A 27,678-nucleotide genomic window follows, 5' to 3' on the forward strand; every position below is an offset into this window, starting at 1 on the left:
GCAGTTAGGAGGCAGAGGCAGGTGGATCATTGAGTTCGGGGCCAGCCTGGTCTACAACATGATATCCAGGATAGTCAGGGCTACACAGAGAAACTCTGCCTTGAAAACAGCAACAACAAACAACAAACAAACAAACAAACAAACAAACACAAAAAACCCATTTATTATGCCACTGAGATTCTGAGAGCTGAGGATTCAGGGACAGCCAGCTGGGAGGTGCTTCATCAGGTCATCTTTAGGATGCTGGATGGAGCTATCTTCGTGGCAGGCTTGCCCAAGCTGGGAACCTGTCTCTCAGCTCATCCATGTAACCCTGGATTGGGAGGTTCCTGCTTCCTGGCCACATGGGCCTTCTCAACACGGTGTCTGGAGGGAAGTACACCTACGACAGCCTAATCTTGAAATGACATCCCATTGCTCCTACTGATTCTAACAGTCACACAGGCCAGCCTGACTTGGTGTGGGTATGGACTACTCAAGAGTGTGAGGAGAGTATATCACTGAGTGGGTGGTCACTGGGAGGCTGCCTCTTATATGCTGGACATTCAGATGAGGTCTCCAGCTTCAGCATTCTGGGACCTCAACAGCAGGAAATCCCACCTCTGATCCCCCCATGATCTTCTACAAAAGCCATCTTTGCCTGTTCAATGATGGTACCCACTAAAAGAACCACATGGTAACTCACAGGGGGCTCAGCAAGTGAGACAAGAATCAGAACAAATCTAATCCTGGCACCCCACCAATGGCTGTTGTTATGAACAGGTCCAGAGTGGCCAGTGCCTCCAGTGGTGGGCAGATTTATTCAAGCAGCAGCTGAGATTGGTGGACTGGGGGTAGGTGAAGCAATCCCTCCCTGAAGACGAGAGTCACATACAGCCATCCAGGGAGCTGCTCCTAGCAAGGATAGTACAGGCATGAGTGGGCAGCCCTGCAAACTTCCCGGATCACTAAAATAGTCTCCTGCGGACCAAATGTACATTAGCCACTTCAGGTCAGTTAAGTAGGTTTCAGGTAAAGCTTCCCTCTGCTGTCTCATTCATTTCTCTTTAAGCTATTCCAGGTTAGTCTCCAGCTCATTCTGTAGCCGAGGATGACACTGAATTTCTAATTCTCTACCTCCTGAGTGCTGGGATTACAACTTTGTGCTTGTTAGGCAGGGACTACCAACACTGCTGCTGCAGCCCCTCCCTGATTTCTCCAATCTTAGGAACCTGCTTAGAGTCTCTGGAAGCAGTGGGCCCTCAACAGATGCTGAGGGTGACAACACGACCCTGAGCAAAGTTAGGGGCTCCAGCATAGTTGTTCTGGCCCTGGGCACTGCCAGGCACCACTGTGCAGCCTCAGGAAGTTCCCTTTTTCTTTACTTCTTGGCCCTGGGCTTCACAGAGGGGAAAGAGATCTGTCTCCTACATCTCGGGGAAGTTGGTGCCAACAAACTAAAGTTGGTGAGGGAGAAGCTGGGGCTGGGCTCAGCCTTTCTTTTGGATGTTAGCATTTATTAGGACCAGAGAATGGGAGAGGCTGGGGTTTGCACATCTGGGTATATACTGGGCCTACACCAATATGTGAGTGGGTGTCTTAGTTCTTACCAGCCTGGGAGCAGGCACTGGATGCAAGCATGGGTGGGCATGTTTTCAGATGTTCACAAAGAGTCAGGCAGCCATGGTCTGCTACAGAGAAACAGGATTTCAGACAGCTTGACGCCGCCAAAGGAAGAAGGAGCAAAGAAAGTGTGATGTGGCGACATGTCGTTTTAGAACTGTGTGAGGAAACGAAGTGTGGTTGTGACAGAGCCCTCTCCTCCTTAGGAAGGAATGCTAGACTTCCCAAGTAGAGCTACCTTCACTTGTGAGTGCCAGATATTTTCCAGCCCTCTTCTTTCTGGACAGAAAAATCATGAGGGTCCTTTACTCACTGTTGGCATCTATAACTGCTAGTCTAAGTGTGATTTACTTACATATTTGGCAGTGCTGGGTAATGAACCCAGGGCCTCATGCATGCTAGGCAAGCACTCTACCCATGAATTATATCCTGCGACTGCTATTCTAGATGTAGCATTGGCTAATTCTCATGACTTCACCTAGTAAGAGGACAAAGAGCACCAGGAATTCACGGCCCATCAGTTCTCATTCTTCCAGCCTGAACTCAGCAGTTTATGAGTCATCTGACAGTTCCATAGTCAGCTTCTTCCCCAGTTACTGATGAGCGCTCACTGCCTACCTTAATGACCTGGAGTCTGAGTCTCAGCCACATTGGTTTAGACTCATAAAGTGATCTTACAAGGGTGTATCAAGTGATCTCTTCCTATATGTCAACAATTTGCTTTCCTTGAAGGATTGAAAAGACATAATAAAAAGATGGACATGGGGTTTGGGATTTAGCTCAGTGGTAGAGTGCTTGCCTAGTAAGCACAAGGCCCTGGGTTCAATTCTCAGCTCAGGAAAAAAAAAAAAAAAAAAAAAAGCTGGACATGGTGGTTCATACCTATAATCCCAGGACTTAGGAGGTAGAAGTAGAGATAGGAGGCTCCGGGTTCAAGGCCAGCCTCTGCTACATAGTGCATTTGAGGTCAGTCTGGGTAACATGAGACCCTGTATCAAAACAAGCAAACAAACAAAACCCAAAGGCAGACGAGGAGGAAAAAAGTCATATTCAAGCCAGCATCTAGGGCTGGAGAAATGGCTCAGCTGTTAGGAGCATTAGCTGCTCTTCCAGAGGACCCAGTTCAATTCCCAGCACCCACACGGCAGCTCACAACTGTCTGTAACTCCAGTTCCAGGAGATCCAGCATCTTCACACAGATACACATTCAGGCAAAACACTAGTACACATGAAATAAAAATAAATAAATTATTTTTAAAAAGGCTAGTATCTGCACAGCACTGTGACATTCTCAGAGGGAAGATGGCAAATATGAGTACCACTGCCACCACCACAAAGGAACACCTGGTATTGTGGAATATTTGTACACTATGTAAAGGTGTATTGCTGTGATTGGTATAATAAAAAGCTAAATGGCCAATAGGCAGGCAGGAGGTATAGGTGGGATTTCTGGAGAGAGAGAGGAAGTAGGAAATTAATCTAAGCACTTGAAAGATCCCAGGAGACACAGAAGAAGCAGGATGGTGGTACGTGACAGAATGTAGATGAACAGAAATGGGTTGAGTTATAAGAACTAGTTAAAAACAAGCCTAAACTAAGGCCGAGCTTTCCTAATTAATAATAAGTTTCCGTGTTGTTATTGGGAGCTGGCTGGTGGGACAGATAAAGACTCATTAGATATGGCGCCCAACATGGGGCCACATAAGGCCTGATAAAGCTAAAAAAAAAAGGTTCAGAACACAGAGTTGAATGTGGCTTCTTGGTGACCATGGTCTCTGGTTGGCTCAACTTACAGAGGCTCTTTTAAGAGGCCCCACTGTGCAGGTGAGCTCATGAGCAGCCAGCACACTGGGTGAAAAATGCCTGCTACATCTTGGACTCAGCACCTTCCCAGAGCTGGGACACTTAGGTGCAGACCCTGGGGGCGGGTGGAGCCAGCCATTAGCACACCGTGTGTGTGTGCTAAGCGGAGACACAAAATGGTAGCCTAGCAGTGTAAGATTTGGCTCACATAGTCAGGGGTGGCTGCAGAGGCACAAAGTCAGCTCCAGACCAAGAAAACCTCTAAGCAGATACAGTATGTTTAAATAGGCTTAGGGCTGAGAAAAAAAAGAAAAAAAGAAAAAAAAAAATGGGTATAGACAATCATAAAAAAGTAGTTTAAAAATAATAAAGTCTTTAAAGAGAGTAAAATAATATAAATAAAAATCCATATAAGGATGGGAAATACTTAGGGTGTCTGGATCCTGTATGGTACTTGGCTGATTTTGAATTTTTTAGATGCTAATGTACAAAAAACAATAGCTGTTGAGAGCCATTGGATTATGGAAACTGCTAAATTAAACCAACCTATATATTTTAAGAATGTCTTCACTTCAGAATGGAAGTAAAAAAAAAAAATATGTTGTATTGGGGTTATGCCTTTGTTTACACAGGAAACAAAAGATTATGGTTCTCTTCAAAATTAATGAAGTTCAGACTTGATTAGGGGAGATCTCCTGAAAAACCTTGACTACAGACATGAAAAAAGAAATCAAGAAAGACTACAGGACAGGTGAGGAATATACTGATCCCTCTACTGTGGGAACAGCTCTGAGACTGGATGAGACATGATAAATCTTGTTGGCTACAGAATCCTCATTGACTTATTATTACATGCCATTCTTTCATAGGATATGGAGAGAGGTTTGGTTAAACAGTCCAAAAGGACTTATAAAGTTGACAGATGCCTTTTACCTGCTCAAATATAAAATAACAACAAAAAATCATCTTCAGCTGACTTGTACACACTGCACATTCCATATGTGTGTTAATACAGATGTATATGCCACCTTTAATGTTTTCAGAAAGAAAAAAAAAAAAGACTAGACACCAATAAAGACTTGTAGCCCAGGTATCCAGCTTCTCAGAAATCCTCTTTTGCGGTTTCCTCAAAATTATTCATCCAGAACAACTTCAAAGCTGCTAGCTGAGACGGTCCAGCCTCACAGACTACTCCAGCCAGGACTTCAGGTAAGCTCTACACTTTCCCATCACACAGAGACTAAACAAAAAACAATACAGCCAGTTCTCCCAGGACTCGACCATTATCCCAATTTTCTCAGGGTCCCCAAAGATGCAGTTACCTCCAGACAACAGGAAGTAGTCTAGAGAACACAACACCCACATTCCCAAGATGCAGGGGGGGTGGTTTTTTGGTCATCCGGTAGGTTATGGCTGTTTGTTATCATTTAAGGGGGTTGGTTGCAGATTGTTACTGGTTATGGCAATGGAAGGAACTAAACAAGGGAGGTTAGAGTCAAGGATCTCTTTCTAAAAAGAAAAAAAAGGGGGATACGGGAATGATTGGATAGAAAAGACAGGATAAAAGGATAGATTACTAAATCTATTTTAAAATAAAAAGCAACTATTAATCTCAAATATTTTACATTGGCATGGAGTTTTCTATATTGATACAAATTTAAGGTTATTTTTGTTAGAAAATACTCTATGTTTCTACTCTTGTTTAAGATAATTTTGTATACTGATACAAATTTAAGGTTATTTTTGTTATTATACATATATGTATACACATACATATGTTTTTACTTTTTTAAGATATTGTATCTATGCAGTTCATTTAACAATGTAATGTAAATTCCTAGTCCTTGAAAGTTATTATTATAAACTACTTAGGATAATTAAGAAATACAGGTTAGTAGTTAGTCATCTAGCAATTAAATTTGTGGGCATGTTAGGTATGTTTTCAAGGTCAAACAAATACATTTTAGATAGACAGATGGTCTTGAAACACTTCAGAGACCTACAAAATATGGTATTAATATGTTTTAATAATCTAAGGCTTTTCATGACAGTAAGACACATCTGCTCCTGGCAGTACCAATTTACTTCAAAACAGGAAGATGGTCATCAAAGAACCTACATATGGAGTTTGCTTTTATTGTGGCAAAGTTAGCCACTGGGCAAGAAACTGCCCTTGCCTTGACTGTTGACAGTATGCTGTCCAAACTGGACAAATAGGACACAAAAGAAAGCAACTGCCAAATTTTGTCAAGACAGTCCTTTAAAAGTTTCTACTTCACAAAATGTCTGTCAGATATTCTAGGCTTGTAGGCCAAAGATGGATGAAGAGGAACCTTGCGGTGACTGTCCAGGCAGCTAGTTGTTTCTGTCATTTTGACAGTTTTGTGAGTTGCTTGCTCTGCACTTCCTGTTTACTCGGGTACTATCACGTCCTTCTCGGGTCTCTGGTGGAGTTGAAGACAAGATAGTTAAAGTTACAGTCTTCCTTGTTACCAAGCTCAGAAAAGAACTTACCTAAGAGATACAGAGTGTGTAAGGTTGAGAAACATAAAAGCTTAAGTTGTTTACCTAAAAAGACATTTTAAGATCTAAAAAAATATTTTTTAGGATGGTAATACAAGTTATGATAGAAAGTGGTTTAGGTATAAAACCTTGGACTCACTAAGATAGGATAGATAATACAGTACTTTCTCTGAATTTGCCAAATACAAATGGACTGGATATTATAAATGTAATTCTTTTTTTTTTTTCTTGGAGCTGAGGATCGAACCCCGGGCCTTGCGCTTGCTAGGCAAGCACTCTACCACTGAGCTAAGTCCCTAACCCCATAAATGTAATTCTTACCTGATAATTTTTTTTTTTTTTTTTTTTTTTTTCGAGACAGGGTTTCTCTGTGTGGCTTTGCGCCTTTTCCTGGAACTCACTCTGTAGACCAGGCTGGCCTCGAACTCACAGAGATCCTCCTGGTTCTGCCTCCCGAGTGCTGGGATTAAAGGCGTGTGCCACCACCACCCAACAGATAATGTTCATATATATAGTTTTACTATGTTAGAGTTAAACCCTTTCCTTTTTATTTAGTCAAAAAGGGGGAAATGTGGGATATTTGTACACTGTGTGAAGGTGCACTGCTGTGATTGGTGTAATAAAGAGCTGAACAGCCAATAGCTAGGCCAATAGGCAGGAGGCACAGGCCGGATTTCCCAGGAGTGAAAGGAAGTCGAGATGAACCTAGGCGCATGAGAAACACCAGGAGACACAGAAGCAGCAGGATGGGTGGGCGGTACAAGACAGGATGTAGATGAATAGAAATGGGTTAAGTTAGAAGAGCTAGTTAGAAACAAGCCTAAGTTAAGGTCAAGCTTTCATAATTAGTAAGAAGGCTCTATATTGTTATCTGGGAACTGGTTGGTGGGACAGAGAAAGACTTGTTACATATGGCATCAAGCAGTGAGCCCTGCTACAGTTTGTACAAACTGGAGTCGGTATCTCCTTAAAGGAGAGCAGTCCTTGCTGAACCAATGAAGGTGTGTGTATGCAAATTACACCTGGATCAAGGACACCACTCAAGGCAGTTAGCCACTACCCCAGTGCTGGACAGGATGTTCTCTCAGTGTGTTGTCGTTATTTACCTGCTGGTGTCTGCAAGGGGAATGTCCTCTCTGAGAACCAAGTGGACCAAGACTCCTGACTCCAGAAAACAGCACTAGAATGTTCTTGAAGGGCCAGAACCATGTATCTAGGCAACCCCTTCAGCAGGCCTTTTGTTACAGTTTGGATAAGAAATGTTCCCCAAAAGGATCCTATTTTGAAGGTCAGTCCTCATGAGAGTGCTAACTTCATGAGCTGGTGAGTTCCTAGTTGAGTGGGCTATTAGGAGATGAGGTGTGGCTACAGGAAGCAGTCACAGGGGCGTAGTTTTCAAGGGTATAGCCTGTGCCCACCACCAGCTGAGCATCTAAAAGCGAGGAAGACAGCTGACCTCAGACAGAACCCTCTGAAATGGGGAGCCCAGATACCTGCCCCTCCTCCCTTAGACATCTGACAGCTTTGTAATCAAGAGGTAGCACTGGAGGACCACAGCTACCTAAGGGCCTTTGCTGCAGTGTGGGCCCAACCCCTTGCATGGATGCTGATGCTCCCACTCCTGTTTCCTATCTATGTTCACACACTGGCCTCTCTTCTGCCCTTCCATTTCCCAAATCCTCCCACTTTTTGGACCTATGATTTGCATGGTGCAGCTGCCAAAGGGCTGAGTCTTTGTGTGTGTCTGAGTTGTGTACTTTGCCTGCAGGGATGTAGGGGTGTGTGCATGTGCATGTGTGTGTGTATGCGCGTGCACTTGTGTGAATATATTGGGAGACAGTCACTGTCCTCTCTCATCACTCCCTACCTTGCTTTCTGGTTGGGAATCTTAGCTTAACCACTGAGCCAGCTCTCACTGAACCTGGATCTCACAGTTTTGGCTAGACTGGCCTGCCAGCAAGTTCCCGCTGGCGTCCTATCTCTGTTCCCCAGAGTTCCATCACTTTTCCATGGGTTCTGGGAATCCAAACTCAGGTCCTCATGCCTGCACAGCAAACACTTTACCAACAGAGCCATCTCTCCAGCCGTTAGAAAACCGTGATGCACATTTCAGAAGAAAGATGGTGGCAGAAATCCTAGATTAGGAACAAATAGTGCAAGACATGGCTTTCTCACAGCAACTAGAGACAGCCAGTTGTGCAGCTGTGTGCAGAGCTGTTATGAGACTCTGGGGGTGCCACCAGAGGTGGTCCACAGGGAGCCCTAGGTATTAACATGTCTAGAAGCCAATAAGGATGAAAAAAAAAAACCTCAGTGTGAACAAATGGCACAATGCCAGCTTCTAAGAGTGGCCAAGAACAGGGACAAACAGGACCATGGGACAAAGGTGGCCTGCTCTAGCATTTCTCTTGTCTCTTCCTCAAGCCATTGCACCCTTGGTGAAGGAATGCTGGAACTATCTGGATGTTTCCCAAACACTTTGCAGGATTGTCTTTCAGCTCCATGATGATATCCGGAGCATTCTCAAGTGTAGCAGCCACTTCTCAGCAACCCAAGAAACAGCCCTGAGCAACGATCTTCACCACCCACCTGCTCCAGGAAGGAAAATGAATGCATGTAGAAAAATCTTGGGGGCTTGGCAGGTGGTCCCCAGCCTGCTCTCACAAGCCACAAGCAAGAAAAATGCCCCTGTGGCCACTGATGGGCCCTCCAGGTCCATCTGAATCCTCCCTGGGCAACAGGGTTAACAGTTATGCTCCTTAAAGGAATCAAAAGGAATGGCTAGGAGTGAGACCATGTGGCACATCAACTCCCCTCTTCCAATCTGGGCTTCACTGTACCTGGTCAAGCTGAAGTCTGTGTACTAATGTTTGTGCATGGAAAACTGGAGACGTGTTTAAAAAGGCCACACACTGAAGGCCTCTGGGAAGAGCAGAGCTGCATAGAAACTGGGAAGTCTCCAGTGTATTTCCCACCTCCCAGGTGTGCTCTGGGTGTCACCAAAGCCTGTGTGTCACAAGTGGCTTATTGATCCCCTCCATCACCAGGCTCTTCCTCTGGCATGCTTTGCTTTTTCTGGGTGTAATTCAAATTTCCTCCACTCATCCAAGACACAGCAGGGTGTGTGAGAGCAGCAAGCGGCTTATTACACCCAATATGGAGCGCTGCACTCCAGAAGGGAAAGGGGCAGGAGCGTGGCAGGCTGGCACATGCGTGGGGTATTTATAGCAGAGCCAAGTGTGGCTGGGTTTGGCAGACAATTACTAAACACAGTCGTGGAACAGGTTCTTAAGAAAGCTCCCGCTTCCCCTGCAGAGAAACATCCGGCATCTAAAGAAAGGGTCCCAGCTCTGCCTGGGTGGAGAGGCTGCTGCCGATGCAGGATGGGGGCATCTCAGAGAGTTTTCAAGGAAGTTGGGATGTGCTGTGATTTGGAGAACAATCTAACACACACACTTTTATAGCCTCTATCTGGTCATCACCCACCTGACAACAGTCCTTCATGATTTGTGTGGCTCTGTCCCAGGGATGTGTTCACACAATTAGCATCACTGTCCACCACTACCACCAAGCCCAGTACAGGCACAAAATGAACCTAGTGGAAACTGTGTGCAAAACTGCAGATGCTGGGGGATAGCTCAGCTGGCAGTTTGTCTAGCTGGCATGAAGCCCTCAGGTAAAGGAGTTTTTTTGTTTTGTTTTGGTTTTTTTGAGACAGGGTTTCTCTGTGTAGCTTTATGCCTTTCCTGGAACTCGCTTTGGAGACCAGGCTGACCTCCAACTCACAGAGATCTGCCTGGCTCTGCCTCCCAAGTGCTGGGATTAAAGGCATGCGCCACCACCGCCCGGCTACAAATGGTATTTTTTTTAAAAAGAATATATTTTTTTAAACTTTATTTTATGTGCATTGGTGTGAGGGAGTCAGATCTCCTGGAACTGGAATTACAGACAGCTGTGAGCTGCCGTGTGGGTGCTGGGAATTGAACCTGGGTCCTCTGGAAGAGCAGCCAGTGAGTGCTCTTAACTGCTGGGCCATCTCTCCAGCCCCTACAAATGGTATTTTTGAGAGAGTCTTACTGTGTAGCTCTGTCTGGTCTGGACTCCTTGTTTAGATCAGGCTGGCCTTGAACTCACAAAGATCTGCCTGCCTCTGCCTCCTGGAACTAAAGGATATTCAAGGGTTTTCCATTTTAAGCTAGACACACTGATGTGGACCTGTAATCTCAGCACTCTAGGAGGCAGAGGCAGGAGAGTAGCCTTGAGTTTAAGGCCAGCCTTGTATACACCGAAAATTCTATAGCAAGACTCTGTCTTTAAAAACAGTGGTCTGGGGTGTAGCTCAGGTGGTACAGTGCTTGGCTAGCATTTAGGAAGCCCTGGGTTTAATCCCCTGCACTAAACAGAGAGTTTGAGGCCTGCCTGAAAGGTATGAGACCCTTTCTCAAAACACCCAAACAAACATACATCTTCTCCCAGCCCAACAATGACAGAAAACTGGGCTTGGCTGGCCAGGAGCTGCTGTAAGCACTAGCTGAACAGATTTGAAGCAAGACTGGAGTCTGCCAGGGGGAGGTAACTAACTAGACTGAGAAGTCTGGGACCCCGCAGTGGGAGGGGGCAGGGTCTGAGTAAGTGACTGACCGCCTCCAGCCTGGCAGCTGTCTAGGTCCCCTGAGCTCTAAGTCAGAAGGCCACACTGTCTGTGCAGTGACACTTGTTCTCACAGGTAGTCTACCTTGTAGACTAGAGTCACTGGAGAACGAGAGAGAAGGTAGTAATGAGGACGGGCAGCCACACACCTTATGCTGTGCTGGAAGGGCCCGTGTGGGTACAGGGCAGGGTTGTAGGCTCCCAGGCTGTGGAACACCTTCTTGACCTCTTGCAGTGAGGGACACCAAAAGCGCATGTCTGCATCTGTCAGAACAAAGGAGGCAGAGTTGAGACTGGAGAGGAAGTGGTGGGTCACACTCCTGCCTGGGTGATGCCCAGCTCCAGGTGGGCAGTTTCTCCACGTGCTGGCATCAGGAGCATCAGCTACACGAGTGGAGCCACAGGTGCCTGCGTTTCTTAGGTCCTCCACGGGACTTCAGGGCTGCACTGAAGCACACAGGCAGGAGGATGGGCCAGGCCTGACGTCCATTCACACCAGGGGTGGGGGGTAGGGAGGCGGGGGGGGGGGCAGCAGCTCGGCTCAGCTGCTCATGGCCAAGTGAGACAAGATTCAGGAGACGCTGCTGCAGTGTCCCCCTGCTCCCTGATGCTGCTCACTGCTGCCCCACTGGTACTGTTGCTGAGGCCTCTGCAGGCTTCCTGGGCCCCTGCCCCTGCCGGGAGCATGCCCTGCCTCCCCCTTCAACCCCATATCAACAGGGAAAACACTGTATCCTGAGGGTTTTCCCCTGTCAGACCATTTAAGGGCATATTCAGAAAACAAGAAGATGGTGATTGGCCAATGCTGCAGGGCAATCACCCTTCCCACAGGCCTTTCCGCCCCTTGGCCTCTCACACCCCACACCCTCACTAGGAGGCTGAGGTTCTGTCTCTGCCCTGTTATGCATTTCTCTGTATTATCTTTTTTTGTTTGTTTGTTTAAGACAGGGTTTCTCTGTGTAGCTTTGTGCCTTTCCTGGATCTCGGTCTGTAGCCCAGGCTGGCCTCGAACTCACAGAGATCTTCCTGCCTCTGCCTCCCAAGTGTTGGGATTAAAGGCATGCGCCACCTTATCTGTTAGTCTGCTTCTAGTCTGCCTCTCTCCAACAGTACACAAATTTGTGCTGGCTCATTCCTGTAATCCTAGCACTTGGGAGGAGGAGGCAGGAGGATTGCTGTGATTCTCAGGTCAGTCTTGGCTGCAGAAATGAAACCATCTCTCAAAAATAAAAATACTGCAGAGGAAGGGCTACATCTACATATACTTCCAGGGCCTCGGAGCAGCCAGCATGGAAGAAATTGAATGAATGAATGAATGAATGAATGAGAGAGATTCCAAAACAGAGCATGACTAAGCAGTTCACAGGTAAGAAGGAAGCTGTAAACGGGTTCTCAAATGTTGAATCAAGACCTTGGAGGCTGGGCTAAGACATCTGAGTAGCATAGGGAGGGTCAGTGTCCCACCTAAGGTGAAAAGTAACCCAGAGGAGGCTTCATCTTCTGTCCTCTGGGAGCACAAGTCCAAGAGGGAGAGAAGCCAGGGAGATAAGCAAAGGCCCAGGGTGTTCCTACAGAAATGCGAGGCGAGGTACAGAGCCTAGCCAGGTGTCTCCTGTGCTCCTGTATCTGCAGTCCCGCTCTGGGAGGAGGCAGAGGCAGGGAGATCACTGAAACTTCCAGCTTGGTCTACAAATAAGACCTAACAAACAAAAACAGGACAGGCAAGGTAAAGACGTCTGCAGCTAAGCCTCACAACCCGAGTTTGCGCTCCAAGACCCACTCCGTGGAAAGAGAGCCAGTTTCCTCCAGCTGTCCTCCGACCTCCACACCTAAGCCGTGACATGAGCACACCCACACAAGTAAATACACAAATAAAGAGGAATGTAATGAAAAGATAAACCCCCAAACTGACATGGACTTGAACCTGTCAGGGGCGGGGGAGCTGACTGCAGTGGACAAGGGAGACGTGGCCACAGGTGATGGTGAGGGAGACACCCACCTTGAAGAGGTCGGGCCATGACAAAAGCCGATTAACGGAAGAGGATGGTGGGACCAGGCACAAGACAGGCCACAGAAAATGGGAAATGGCATGATCTTCAGGGCATAGAAAAGGGGAGCCTCCTCCACAAGAACCATGCAAGGCTCTGTTACCTCAACTTGTGGAGAGGAGTTTCTGCAGGTCACACCATCTGCTGTGCTGACAGACAGCACCTGGCGGGGCACAGGGTCTTTGAAAGCTAGCCAAGGCCATTGCTTCAGCAGGCATAGGGTGTCTCTCTCCTTAGAAATGTATATGGGTCGGGACTAACCAAGTAAGTAATTAGACTCTTAGAGGAGGAAAACTGTTGTGTTTTTCCCCTCTCGGCAACCTAACAAGTCAGAGAGCAGTAATGACAGCCCTCAACCTCCTCACAAACGAGCTGGGAAGAGTAAGTATCCAAAACACAATGCGAGTCCATTCGCCAGAGCTCTGTTTACCTGGGCCTCCGGGGGCCTCTGCACGTACATGCACTCACACGTGGGCGGGAGCATGAACTTTCCAGAGAGGGGAAGAGAAGGGACCTAAGGGCGAGGCCGGCTGGGCTGCGACATCCTGCCAGGCCCTCAGAGCCCCAAGGGGATGTGTCCTGCCCCACCTCAGCCCGTACAGGTGCTCAGGGCTCTAAACCCCCCTGAGGGCAGCAGAGCTGAGTGTGGACCTTGGTGCCACACCCCTCTTCTCTCCCACCTAGTTATAACTCCCCAACACAGTGTGACCAGACCTGAGGTGTCAGGGCAGTTTCAAAGGAAGAGGCTCAGATGTCAGGGATAAATCAGTCCTCATCAACAGCCCTGGAAATTGGTTCTTGGATGACAGGAAAATACCACCCAGAGCCCATAATTAAGGCTTCCTAAGTAGGCCATGCGCTCAGCTTTTCCTCAGCTCTGTGTCCCAAATGAGGGATTTCTGGAGGGCTGACACTTAAGAAAATCCAGACTTGAAGCCTCCAGGCTCTGTCTCTATCTCAGTCTCTCCACACATAAGGCAGTCATTTTAGGTGGCTCCCAGAGTAGTACTGGGCACTGGGGCTTTTCAAATGCCAGCGTGGGCAGCGGGGCTCTGCCAGAGGCTGTGACCGACCAGAGGCCCTCTGAGTGGCTCTCCTGGGATGGAATGGATGCTTTAAAAGGAAAAAAACGGTATCTGGCCTAAAATAAAGTGACTTTTCCATCTGTGTCATGGAAGAAGCTGTTTTTCAGGGCTGTGCTCCCGGCACCGGTGACATGGAATGAGAAAACCACACGTGTCCTAAGCACTCTGGCAGCCACTTGGCCAGCCCCGGCGGCGGTTCTGGGCCCGGCTCTCAATCCCCTTTCCGGGCCTCCACCACTCCTCTTGGGTCAGCACAGGTATGCCACAGTGAAGCCGGCGCTCTGCTCTTGTCACCTCTCCCCAGGTCAGGTGTCTAATGAGCTGCACTATCTCAGCCTGGCCCCTAATTCTCTGAGGTCCCTTATGCCTTGGGAGGAAAGGAGGCCCCAGGAAGGGGAGGAAACTGACTCTCATGGGAGGCTGGGAACTGTCTTACTTCCCATTCCAGCTTTCATGACCTAACTTCCTCTGCTCTTCAGTGCTTAAATTCAAACTAGGTTCAGTATCACTTGCTTTTAGTCAATTAGCTTCAACTTGAGTCACTGAAAGTGTTTATTCACTCAGCAACTGTTAATTGAGCACGGAGAGGGTGCTATTGGAAATGTTCCCGGGGTGAGGGTGGGGTGGGGGGGAGATAGGAATCCTGATGCTGGAGAGAGAGCCCAATAAACAAATGGGAGAGGAACTGGGGAGTGGGACACCAGGTGGCCCAAGCGGCATGGAGGCAGGAAGGTGTCCAGGGTGAGGGGAGCACACCTGAGGAGCACAGTGACAGACTAGGCTCAAAGAGACCTGAACCCATGGAGGATTTCAGAAGCAAAGGAACGGCTGTGTGGCTTGGGGGTGGAGACAGGGGCACAGAGGCAGAAGACTATCCAGAAATGCAAGGCAAAGAGAAGTCACTGCTCTTGGAGGTGACCCTGTCATCAAAGGGACCTAGGTACTCAATGAAAAAGGAAGCCTCTCTGTCAAATCAGGACTTAGTTTTTCTTTTTGTGGTCCTGGAGATGGAACCCAAGCCCTTGCACATGCTAAGCACATGCTCTACCATTGAGCTACATTCCCAAGCCTTGAGTTCATATTTTAAACCCATGTACATTTCATCACCCCAACCACAGCACGAGCACAGGGCATACCATTCTTCCCAGTACTGACACAGCCTCTCCCAGCATCCTCTGTAAGTCCCGCTGATCTTGGCGCTTCTCCCCTTTTTGTTAGGCTTGAACTCATTCTCTGAAATCTTCCCTTCCCCAATAAACCTCTCGCTCAGAGACAGGGTGTCACTACGTACCCTAGGCTGGCCTTGAACTCTCAGCAATCCTGTCTGTCTCCCCCAGTTCACTTGCCACTTGTGCACTATGCTCTCCTACCAATCGCAGCCTGAGGTACTGGGAATACAGGTATGAGCCACTATGCCCTGCTGTCTTGGAACTTTCAGTTTCTTCTCTGTCTCTGCAGCCAGCTCCAAGGGCGCGCTCATTTCTCACTCTTCCCCACTCATCCTGGGAGAGGCTCTCCCTGTGTTGTCCCCAACAGCCTCCCTGCATGCCGCCCTGGCATCTCTGTGGGCCTCTGGCCTGTTGATTCATGGCTCTGCACACAGCATAGATGATGGCGTCCCCAGGCCACCTCTCCTTTCCTCTGCCCTCTGTAACACACACCACTGCCTGGTGTCACCTAACACTAGAGTATTCAAGGCCCCCACCATTCAGACTGCATTGTGCCAGACCGCAGACGCACTCACACTGGCTAGAAAAAACAGACAACAGCCAAACAAACACCCACTTCTGCTTAAAGAAACTTCAAGTCTGTTTCTAGGGGGGAAGGAGTCTGGGGCGGTGCAGAGGACAGCGGTGCAGAGGCCTGAGCATACCTGTCGGGTCTGCACTGCCCACTGTTCTGCTGGGTCTCCAAACTCAAAGTCATTTCACAGCCCAAGAAGACAACTACAGGCCCAGCCATCACATCTCACCCCAGCTCCAGACTTTCCTCTGTCTGTTTTGTTGTTGTTGTTGTTGTTGTTGTTGGAGCTGAGGACTGAACCCAGGGCCTTGCAAGTGCTCTACCACTGAGCTAAATCCCCAACCCCTCTTTCTTTCTTAATAAGCGTATATTCATGTATATCATGTGTTAAATATCACACACACACACACACACACACACACACACAGATCTGTATGTGAGAAGAAACGTATTTGTCTGAGTCTGGCTTAATTCAACATGACGAGCTCCAGTTCTACCCATTTTCCTAAAAATGATGTAATTTTATTCTTACTATAAAGCTTTGATTGGCCTGGAACTTGCTATGTAGACCAGGCTGGTCTTCAACCCACAGAGATCTGCTTGGCTCTGCCTCCCAGGTGCTGGAACCAGAGGTATGTGATTCTATACCTGCATGCTGTTTGATTTTGTTTGTTTATTTTTTGAGACTGGGTTTTTCTGTGTAGCCCTGGCTGTCCTGGAACTTGCTCTATAGACCAGGCTGGCCTCAAACTTGCAGAGATCCACCTGCCTCTGCCTCCCGAGTGCTGGGGTTAAAGGTGTGCACCACCACCGCCCAGCTACTGTTTGATTTCTTAATGACAGCTATCCTGATGGGGTGAGATCAGACCTCTCCCAGCTTTGACTTGTGTATCTCTAATGCTAAGGTCACTGTACTTCTTCCGAGGTCTTCTGTCCAGTTCAGGCAGCTAGCTGTCTTCTTACTTTGCCATCTGTTCCAGTTTCCCTCTCTATTGTAACTAAATACTGTGACTGGAAGCAGCTTAGAAGAGGAAAGGGCATATTTGGCTTCCACATCCAGGTTTCAGTCCAGCATTGAGGGAAGTCAGGGCAGGAGCTCAAGCGAGAACCCCACACAGAAACCATGGAGAAAGGCTGCTTGCTGGCTTACTCTCTCAGACGTACTGCTCAGTTATCCTTCTTATAAGGCCCAGAACCATCTGCCCAGGGAATTGTGCTGCTCCCAGTGGGCTGAACCTGGGGTCCTCCCACATCAATCAGCAATCCAGACCACCTCTCACAGACATGCCCACAGGTCAATTTGATGTGGGCAGTCCTTCAACTGAGATTCCTTTCTCACGTGACTCCAGGTTACGTCAAATTGATAGTTAAAGGCAACTAAACATCATCTAAATGTGCACTGCTGTACTGCTTCTAAGGATGTGGGGTTCTTAATGTGAGTCAGGAGATAGTAACAAACACCTTTCCCAACTTCAAACACCAGTTTGCAAGTGATTCCAATTTCACCCAACAAGCTTCCCAGCACTGCTGTGGCATGCACTTGTCTAGAGTAGGTCCACACTTTGGGTTTCAGAACCTGATCTTTTTAGACTATGCCTGATCTCTGGAAGGAAGCAAAACAGGACAGTTGGCAAGGATCTAAAGTGATGGAAGTCTTCATTTATTGCTTTGGAAGACAGTACAGCAGTTTCCTACAAAGCCCAACATGCTTTTACAAAAAGACCCGACAATGGTGCTCACTGGGAGCTAGCCAACTGAGCTGAACACAGGGCCTTGGGAAAAATTGCTTGTGTTTCTAGCAACCTTATCCATCCTTGTTAAAAACTGAAAACCAAGCTGGGTGATGGCGCATGCCTTTAGTCCCAGTACTCAGGAGGCAGAAGCGGGTGGATCTCTGAGTTTGAGGCCAGCCTGGTCTACAGAGTGAGGACAGCCAGGGCTACATAGAGAAAACCTGTCTCAACAAACAAACAAACAAAACCCCCAAACAACAACAACAACAACAACAACAACAAATCTAGAACCAAAGTCCTTCAACAGGAGATAAACTGTGTTATGTCTAAACAACAGCATCTGCAGCAGTAACAAAAAAGAAAAAAATTAGTTATGGGGGCAAAAAAGGCATGGGAGAGCCTTGAATGGTTATTGCTGAATATGACAGAAGCCAATATGTAAAAACTAGATACTGTTTCTGTCTTGTTTTGTTTTGTTTTATGAGACGGGGTTTCTCTGTGTGGCTCTGGCTGTCCTGGGACTTTCTCTGAGGCCAGGGTGGCCTCGAACTCACAGAGATCCACCTGCCTCTGCCTCCCGAGTGCTGGGATTAAAGGCATGCACCACCACCCAGCCTTCTATTTTTATTTATTTATATATTTTTATCTGGTTGATTGCATACTGTTTTTTGTAATGTTAGACAGCAAGGATGCTTAGGGGGTAGACTACATATTGTGCAATTAATGTCAACTGTGACATTTAAATAGGGAGATACTAAAAACACAGAAGTTGCCAGACACTGGGGGCCAGAGGTAAACACACACACACACACACACACACACACACACTTTTTGTTATTTATTTATTTTGGTTTTTGGAGACAGTGTTTCTCTTTCTTGCCCTGGCTGTCCTGGAACTCGCTCTGTAGACCAGGCTGGCCTCAAACTCAAGATATCTACCTGCCTCTGCCTTCTGAGTGCTGGATTAAAGGTATATGCCACCACTGCCCATTCAACAGACAATTTTATAATTTTATAGTTAAAAATTATAAAAATAAAACTTAAGAAAGATTATTTACCATGATCAAGTTAGGTTTATTCTAGAGATGCAGGGAGGGCTCCATATATGCAATCAATAAATGTAATACCTTACATAAATGGACTAAAGAACAGAAGAGATGCAGAAAAGACTTTTGACAAAAAACTCAACTTTTTTTTTTTTTTTTTTTTTGAGACAGGGTCCCACTGTGTATCCCTGATCGGCCTGAAGCTTGCTCTGTAGACCTCAAGGTCTCAGAGATCCACCTCCCTCTGCCTCCTAAGTGCTGGTATTAAAGGCGTGTGCCACTACACCTGGCTCCTTTCATATTAAAAGTCCTGAAGAAATGGGATAGAAGGAACATATCTCACCGTAATCGGGACTACCCATGGCGATTCTGCAGCCAGCACTGTACTAAATAGGGAAAGCTTTCAAGAAGGTGCCCAGAGGTCAGGAGCAGGTGCGGCTGCCCGCTCTTCTCACTCTTGTTCAGGACGGCACTGGAGCAGCAGTGGAAGAGGAACAAGCAGAAGAGACACCGACAGGAAGGAGGGAGGGAGGCAGCAGCACTCTAATCACAGGTAGGGTTTTACAAGAGACTGTGCCCTCAGAGTGGTGGTACAGGCCTTTATCTCAGCACTGGGGTAGGCGACTCTCTCGAGTCTGAAGTCAACCTGGTCTACACATCTTGTTCTCGAACAGTCAGGGTTACACAGTGAGACTCTTATCTCAGCGAGAGAGTGGGAGGAAGGGCCCTAAAGACTCCACCAGAAACTTCTACAACCGTGAGCATCAGCACTTTCTGCACACACAGGAATCAGTAGCCCACTTAGAAACCAGCAGGAAATCTGCTGACAAAGACAGCTGGGAGCACTGTTATTCATTATATGTTCCACGACCCACCCCTACCCTTGGAATAAACCTACCAAGAAAGCGAAGACCTCTACAATGAAAACTTTAGAACACGTGAACAAGAAACTGAAGAAGAAGCTACAAGAGTAAATGGCTGTCCTACCAAAGGCAGTTGACAGATTCAACACAATCACATCAAAATTCCAGCACCAGTCTTCACAGAATAGAAAAATTAACATTTACTGAAGCATAAAAGATCCCAGATAGCCAAGCAATCCTGAACAATAGTGTTGGAGGGGTCACCATAGCTGGCTCCAAGGTACAGTCTGGGGCCGTGTAACAGAAACAGCATGGTACTGGTGGAAAAACAGGTGTGCACATCAATGGACACAACAGAAGTCCAAACAGGAACTAATGCAGGTATAACCACCTGATTTTTTTTTTTTTTTTTTTTACAAAAATGCTAAAAAATACTCATTTGTGCTGGGAAACTGGATATTTAAACGTAGAAGAATGAAACTAGATTGCTATCTCTCACCCTGAACAAAAATCAACTCCCAATGGATCAAAGACCTTAATGTAAGACCCCCAACTCTAAAACTACTAAAGAAAAAGCAGAGGAAACACTTCAAGACAGCGTGTTAGAGGAGGCTTTCTGAGAGCTGCAGCTGCTCAGGAAATAAGGCCAACAATTGACAAATGAAATTTGCCATGAAATTAAAAAGCATTTGTACAGCAAAGGAAATCTGTCAATCATGAGAAGAGGAAGCCTACAGAATGGGCGAAAACCTCTGCCAGATACACATCTGACAGAGGATTAATTCTGTTCATAGCATATGCAAAAAACCAGCAAGAAAACAGACGTCACTAAAAACAGGGGCCACAGAACTGAACAGTGAGCTCACGAAGGAACAAATACAAATGGCCAATGAACATCGTAAACAATGTTCAACATCTTTCGCCACCAGCAGACCTCAAACTGAAAGGATTCTGGGAGTCCATCTCAGCCTGGTCAGAATGTCTACCAACAAGAAAACAAGTGACCTGGGCCAGTGGGAGTGGCGGCCTCGCCTTTATTCCCAACACTTGGGAGGCAGAGGCAAGCAGTTCTTTGAGTTCAAAGCCAGCCAGGTCTACAGAGCAATTTCTAGGATGGCCATAGGCACCCAGAGAACTACTCCCACAAAAGAAAACTACGACACCCAGTGCAGGCAAGGTTGTGGGGAAAGAGGAACTTTGGTGGGAGTATAAATTGGTTCAGCCACTATGGAAACCAGTGTGGGGGGTTTTAAAAAGCTAAAAGCAGAATTACTGTATGATCCAGCTATGCCATTCCTGACATATACCCAAAGGTAAGACTCATAGCCTATCACAGAGATACTTGCTCACCCACGTTTAGTGCTGCTCTGTTCCCAACATCCAGGAAAAAGAAACACTCCATCAACTGATGAATGGGTTGTGAGGATGTGGTATATAAACAACAGAATTTTATTCAGCTCTAAATAATAATAATAACCGCAGGAAAATGGATGGAGTCAGAAAATATTAAAAACAACAGCAACAATAAAACTAAATGGCCCAGGTTCTGGAAAAAAAAAAAGTTCTCTCTTTCGTATGTGGATCTTAGCTTTGGATTTTGAATTTTCTGTTTCTTTGAAGTGAATGTCTGTAGAAGCCAGGAAACTAGAAAGGGATAGTGTGGGGGGGGAGTTGTGGGGGGGAGAGGGAATCGTGGGGGGAGGGTGAGTAGAACACGTATAACATAGAAATACAAGTGGGCACTACTGATGTGGAAGATTTAAATTGGGATGGGTGTGGGGAGGCAGGGGAGAAGATGTGGGAGGAGGGCTAACCCAAACTGAGGGCATATGGAAAACCACATGGAAACTACTACTTTACAAGCTAATTAAGAAATAGAATAACTATGATGATGATGATAACAAAGAACTTTTCCAGGCTGGGATACAGCTCAGTTGATAGAGTGCTTGCCTAACTTCATGAAGTCCTGGGTTGGAACTCTGACACCACATAAACTGGGTGTGGTAGTGCATGCCTATAACATCAGTACTGAGGAGGTGACAGCAGAAACATTAGCAGTGCAAAGTCATTCTGGGCTACATAGTGAGTTCAAGACCAGCCTGGAGCTGGACGTTGGTGGCGCACGCCTGTAATCCCAGCACTCGGGAGGCAGAGGCAGGTGGATCTCTGTGAGTTCGAGGCCAGCCTGGTCTACCAAGTGAGTTCCAGGACAGCCTTCAAAGCTACAGAGAAACCCTGTCTTGAAAAACAAAACAAAACAAAACAAAACAAAACACCAGCCTGGCATACAGGAGACCCTGCCTCGAGGGAAGAAAAACAAAACAGAAGCCCCCAACAATGTCAAGTCATAGAATGGATTCTGGGTCAAGAGTCTGAAGCTAAAAAGAAACCCTCTATCTCTGCCTGGTCACTCTGTCCCTCTAAGAGGCTGGTCTCTCAGAATCTGGAGTTTCTCAGCCCCAGCTACCCACCAGGTTGCCCTGGGAGCTCTAGACAGGCCTGGTGCCAGTGTGGTGTTGAGTGATTTCCAGGAGAGCTCCACTCTCCTGAGCTTTGGCAGCCCCTGATGCAATGGAACTTTGAGATGCCTACTGGACAGGTAATGGGATGCAGAGCAAGGCGAGGGGTAGAGAGCTTCAGAAGGCAGGGGAGGTGAGGTGGATGACAGCCAAGCTGGAGCAAAACACGAGTGACTGTCCCCACAGTCCAGCTGGGCCCACAACACTGACTGTAGAGCACAAAATAGCGCATCTAGAGCTTGGCCAACACCCCCACCTCTACAGCTGGAGGACACTAAAGGATCGGAGCAGCTGCCCAAAGATGTCTGTGGCAGGTGATGTACGGGTTCTACTCATTTGCCAGAGAACTGCCTACGTCCTGTGATGTGCCAGGCTCATACGGCTGCCAGGAACCCCTCAGAAGGTTAGGACTGAAAACAACAGAGACAAGACCCTGGGGCTGTGGAGATGGCTTGGCAGGTAAAGGTACTTACTGCTCTGCCTGATGATCCGAGTTTAATCCTCAGGACCCACTTGGTGAAAGGAGAGAACAGGCTCCTACAAGTTGTCAGCCAACTTCCACATGTGTGCTGTGACATACATGCACACTTCCACACACATACACACAAAGACATACCCACAAATTAAGTACATTTTTTTAGTTGTTGTTGAGATGGGATCTCACTGTGTAGCCCTAGCTAGCCTGGATGGAACTCCTTATTTAGATCAGGCTGGCCTCAAACTCACAGAAATCCACCTGCCTCTGCCTCCTAAGTGTTGGGATTAAAGGTATCTGCCATTACGGCTGGCAGAAATAAATAAATGTAAGTTTGATCACTAGCAACACGTAAGTCAGGTGCCGTGGCACACATTTGTAATGCCAGCACTTGGGAGGTAGAGACAGGATGATCAGGAATTAAGTTATCCTTGTCTACATAACTGAATTTGAGGCCAAACTGGGCTATGTGAGACCCTCTCTCAAAAAAGAAAGTGGGTGGCACGGGAGTGAATCTTGAAGGAGTTAAGGGGATATATATGGTCAAAATATAAAGTTCTCAAAGAAGTAATCAAAATATTATATCAACATTTAATTTAAAAACTCAAGTCCCCTTGTCTCAGCTTAGTTCTGTTGCTGTGATAAAACCCTGACCAAGACCAGTTTTGGGAAGAAAGGGTTTGTGGCCTACAAACACATTAAACCACAACTTTTCCTGTCTTGTTTTGCTCAAGATTATGACAATATAAAACACAATTCAACCTTTCAAAGTCCATTCTCTTTAAAATACTTCAGGGGCTCTAGAGGCCGTGCAGAGGTTTAAAGCACTCGTTACTCTTGGTCCAATTTCCAAAACCCACCTGTGCCTCATCACCATCCATGATTCCTGTTCCAGGGATCCAAGACTCCCTTATGATGTCTTTGGGTACCAGGAATGAATGTAGTAAACATACATATGTACATGTAGGAACAATACTCATACATATAAAATAAATAAACCTAAAATTAAATTAAAATTTGAAAATGTCAACAATTGAAAGTCCAAAGCCTAATCTTTAAAATGTTTATTTTCAACCTCTTAACTGTGGATTCCTGTAAAATTGAAATTAAATTACATACTTTCTTATTTCAAGGGGAAGAGCCAGGACAGAGTTACAATCAGATCAGAACAAAATCAAGCTCCAACGGTGCAATAACTCAGGGTCTGACATTTGGTGCTCACACATGATTATCTGGGCTCCTAAGAACCTTGGTAGTCTAAGTCTCTCCTGCTCTGACATCCACAGCACACACAGCTCATCTCAGTCCCAGGCTGGCTCCACTCTCCAGGTGCCACTGTCCTTAGTGTCCACCCTGGTCCTGACATCTCCAATGGTCCTGACATCTCCAATATGTCAGGTGTCCACTGGCCTCTTTAGGGACTCCAACTCTGTCACATGGTACCAAACTCAACTTCTCTCCCATGGCTCTCTTAATTCTGGGGCCTTCACTGCAACTGCGGTTGTACCTTTACCAATGGCCTTCTGCCCTCTCTAGGGAGACTCTAAGCCTGCCACATGGTGCTAAGTCTCAGCTGCTCACCATGATCCCTTCATGCCTTCAAAACCAATAGCATGTGGAAGTCTCCTACACATCACCAAGTTCAGTTTCCATCCTGAGATGCAACAATGCTGGTCTCTTATTCAAATCACATCTGATTTTTCCAGCTCCAGATAAGCAGCATCAATTATCTCAGTAAAGCAAAGGTTTTACTTCAGTGGTGCTGGTCTATTGTTAATCACAGCTGATTCTTCAACCTCATCTGATCAGAAACAACAGATTCTAAATTCAAGATGGAGCCATCCATCCATCCATCCATCCATCCATCCATCCATCCATCCATCTACCATCCACTGCAGTGCTCTCAGCATCCTTCTGTCTAGTTAGGTATCTAATGCTGTGATAAAATGCCAACCAAAACTATCTGGGGAAGAAAGGATTTATTTCACTTTGCAGATTATACTCCATCATTGAAGGAAGTCAGGGCAGGAACTCAAGACAGGAACATGGAGGCAGGAACTGAAGCAGAGGCCATGGAGGAATGCTGCTTATTGGCTTGCTCCCCTGAGTTGCTCAGTTTGCTTTCTTATACACCCCAGGACCACCTGCCTAGAGGTAGCACCACTCACAATGGGGTTAGACCTCCCACATCAATCATTAATCAAGAAAATTTCCCCACAGGCTCACCTATATGCCATTCTTATGAATGTGTTTTTCTCAATTGAGGTTCTTTTCTCTGAGATGACAACTGATCTCTTGTCAACTTGATATACAAACACATTACTATTCAACTATGATGTCTCCTTTCTCATCTCCCCAAGATGTCATATTAATATTAATATCACAACATAAAACTTTCCAACTTTTAAAAGTCCCATAATCAGGGGGAGGCTGAAGGAGTGGGAGGAAGGAAGAGGGGGATCTTTGATTGGTATGTAAAATGAATTTAAAAAATTTCTTATTAAAAAAAGAAAGTCCCTTGCCGGGCGGTGGTGGCACACGCCTGTAATCCCAGTACTTAGGAGGCAGAGGCAGGTGGATCTCTGTGAGTTCGAGGCCAGCCTGGTCTACAAAGATAGTCCAGGACAAGTTCCAAAGCCACAGAGAAACCCTGTCTCGAGAAAAAAAAAAAAAAAAAAAAAAAAAAGGTCCCATAATCTGGGGCTAGAGAGATGGCTCAGCATCAGCAGTTAAGAGCACTGACTGCTCTTCCAGTGGACTAGGGTTCAATTCCTAGCACCCATATGGCAGCTCACAACTGTCTGTAACTCCAGATCTGACACCCTCACACAGACATGCAAGCAGGCAAAACGTCAATGCATATAAAATAAAAATAAATAAATCATTTTTAAAAAGTCCCACAATCTTAAAAACGCAAACATTTTAAAAGTTAAGTTTTTTTTTTTTTTTTTTAAATAATCCAGTCTCTTAACTGTGGGCTCTTTCAAAATCAAAAGCAAGCTAAAAACTTTCTTACTCCAAAAGGGACAAACCAGGGCACAGTTACAATCAGATCAAAGTAAAACCAAAGTCCGACAGTGTCAGGCGTTTTCACTCATGATTTCCTGGGCTCCGAAGGGCTTGAACAGTTTCACCTCATTGGATCTACTATCCAGAGCACACACAGCAATCTCATAGCCTCAGGCTGGCTCTACTCCACAGATGCTGATGTCCATCCCTTGGGTGGTCATTCCATGGTACTGACATCTCCACAATGCTATTCCCAGGGCTGCATCTTCACCAACAACCTCTCCTGGGCTCTCGTCAGGGACTTTGACCCTGACATCTAGTGCCAAGTTTCAACTTTTCTCCACGAACCCTTTAATCCTGGGGCTTCTGCTGCAACTGAGGCTACACCTTCACCAATGGCTTCTTCTGGTTTGAAGCTTCAGATTCTTTCTTCCATGAATCCTTCAAACCCTGGCATTCTCATGATGCCAAGACCACTCTGGGAGATTAGTCACAGGCTCACCTACAGGCCCATCTTACAGAGTCGTTTTCTTAATTAAGGCTCCTTTCTCTCAGATGACTCTAGCTTGTGTCAAACTGACAAGAAAGAAGGAAAACATACCGGCACCTTTTCAAGGTCCCACAGAACAGCTCTTTAAGTTCTAAGCACTCAATACCTTTTTCAGCCCAACATTTTCAGCTGCTTCCATGATCCTTCCAAAAACAACACTGTCAACTCTATCACGGTAATACCCCATGATCCTGGTGCCAATTTCTGTCCTAGTTAGGTTTCTATTGCTGTGGTAAAACACTGACCCAAAGCAACTTGTGATGGAAAAGGTTTATTTAGCTCATACTTTCCCATTACCATCTGTCATTGAGGAAGGCCAAGGCAGGAATTCAAGCAGGGCAGGAACCTGGAGGCAGGAACGAAACAGGCCATAGAGGAATACTCCTTACTGGCTTGCTCAGCCTGCTTTCTTTCTTTCTTTCTTTCTTTCTTTCTTTCTTTCTTTCTTTCTTTCTTTCTTTCTTCTTTCTTTCCTTCCTTCCTTCCTTCCTTCCTTCCTTCCTTCCTTTTCTTTTTTTTTTTTTTTTTTGGTTTTTTGAGACAGGGTTTCTCTGTGTAGTTTTGGTGCCTGTCCTGGATCTCACTCTGTAGACCAGGCTGGCCTTGAACTCACAGACATCTGCCTGGCCCTGCCTCCTGAGTGCTGGGATGAGTGCTGGGATTAAAGGCGTGCGCCACCACCACCCGGCCTCAGCTTTCTTATACAGCCAGTAGTGGCACCACCCATAGTGAGCTGGGTCCTCCCACATCAATCATTAATCATGAAAAAAGCCCTACAGCCCTCAATTGATGTTCCCTTTTCCTAGATGCTATCTTGTGTCATTGATCAAAACCACTAACCAGTGAACCCCCCCAAAAAAACTTAGTGATATTAAATCATGAAACAATAAAAAAAAAAAAAGCAGGGCAAAAATAAAAATTGGTAACCTTAGACAGCCCCATGCTGCCACCTTTAAAAAGTGTGTTTACTGGGGCTGGAGAGATGGCTCGGAAATTAAGAGCACTGGCTGTGCCGGGCAGCGGTGGTGGCGCACACCTCTAATCCCAGCACTTGGGAGGCAGAGCCAAGCAGATCTCTGTGAGACACCCTGTTTTTTTTTTTGGGGGGGGGAAGTATTCCAATCTTATTATTTTTAAAGGAATTTCTTTTTTAAGACTTATTTATTTTATGTATATAGTGCTTTATCTGCAATGTATGCCTGCAGGCCAGAAGAGGGCATCAGATCCCACTGTAGATGGTTGTGAGCCACCATCTGGTTGTTGAGAATTGAACTCAGGACCTCTGAAGCTCTTGCCAATGCTCTTAACCACTGAGCCATCTCTCCAACCTTAACAAATCAATATATTAGAGAAAGGTGCCAAGTAGACTGAAAGCCTTCTCCAGCCACTTGGGACAACCCATCCTACCTCCCACACGCATATTAGCAGTTCCTTGTGATTATTTTCAGTAGTAAAATTAATGTGTCATCCACATGCTTTTGTATGTACATATTTACCTATGTTTCCTTTGTCACTTAAACATCCATCTGAAATTACCTCCACATTACAGTTCTGTTCTCCTCAGGTTCTAGAAAGACCACAGTCACACCGGGGGTTGAGTGAGGTTTTCTAGATCAGGGGTCTACGGGTGCTGGGATGAGCCACTGGAATTAGCATTTGTATTTACATTTTAATTTGCCCTTCTTTAAAAAACAAGGTTAACTAGTACAGAGACCTGTCCCTACAATCTTAGCCTCTCTAGGAGGCTGAGGCTGGACAATCACTTGAGCTCAGGGCTTGGGAGTTATGGGCCAGCCTGGGCTACATGGCAAGACCCAGTTTTGTTGTTGCCATTTGTTTTTTGAGACAGGGTTTTTCTGTACAGCTCTGGTTGTTCTGGAACTCACTTTGTAGACCAGGCTGGCCTCAGACTCAGGGATCCACCTGTCTAGTGGATCTTTTGTTGCTGTTGTTTTGTTTTTTGAGACAAGGGTTTCTCTGTGTAGGTTTAGAGCCTGTCCTGGAACTTACTCTGGAGCCCAGGCTGGCC

General features: G+C 46.3%; 1 protein-coding gene across 2 annotated transcripts in view; it reads right to left on the minus strand.

The window, feature by feature from the left end:
- The window catches only part of Fam178b (family with sequence similarity 178 member B), a 112,576-nt gene that overhangs the window by 41,831 nt on the left and 43,067 nt on the right, over nucleotides 1–27,678 (minus strand). For both annotated transcript variants that reach the window (XM_036168325.1, XM_036168324.1), the window contains one exon: nucleotides 10,728–10,842. In XM_036168325.1, the coding sequence (XP_036024218.1) occupies nucleotides 10,728–10,842 (115 nt within the window). The remainder of the gene's footprint in view (nucleotides 1–10,727; nucleotides 10,843–27,678) is intronic.

This window comes from Onychomys torridus, chromosome 18 (genome assembly GCF_903995425.1).
Source record: "Onychomys torridus chromosome 18, mOncTor1.1, whole genome shotgun sequence".
Taxonomy (NCBI): domain Eukaryota; kingdom Metazoa; phylum Chordata; class Mammalia; order Rodentia; family Cricetidae; genus Onychomys; species Onychomys torridus.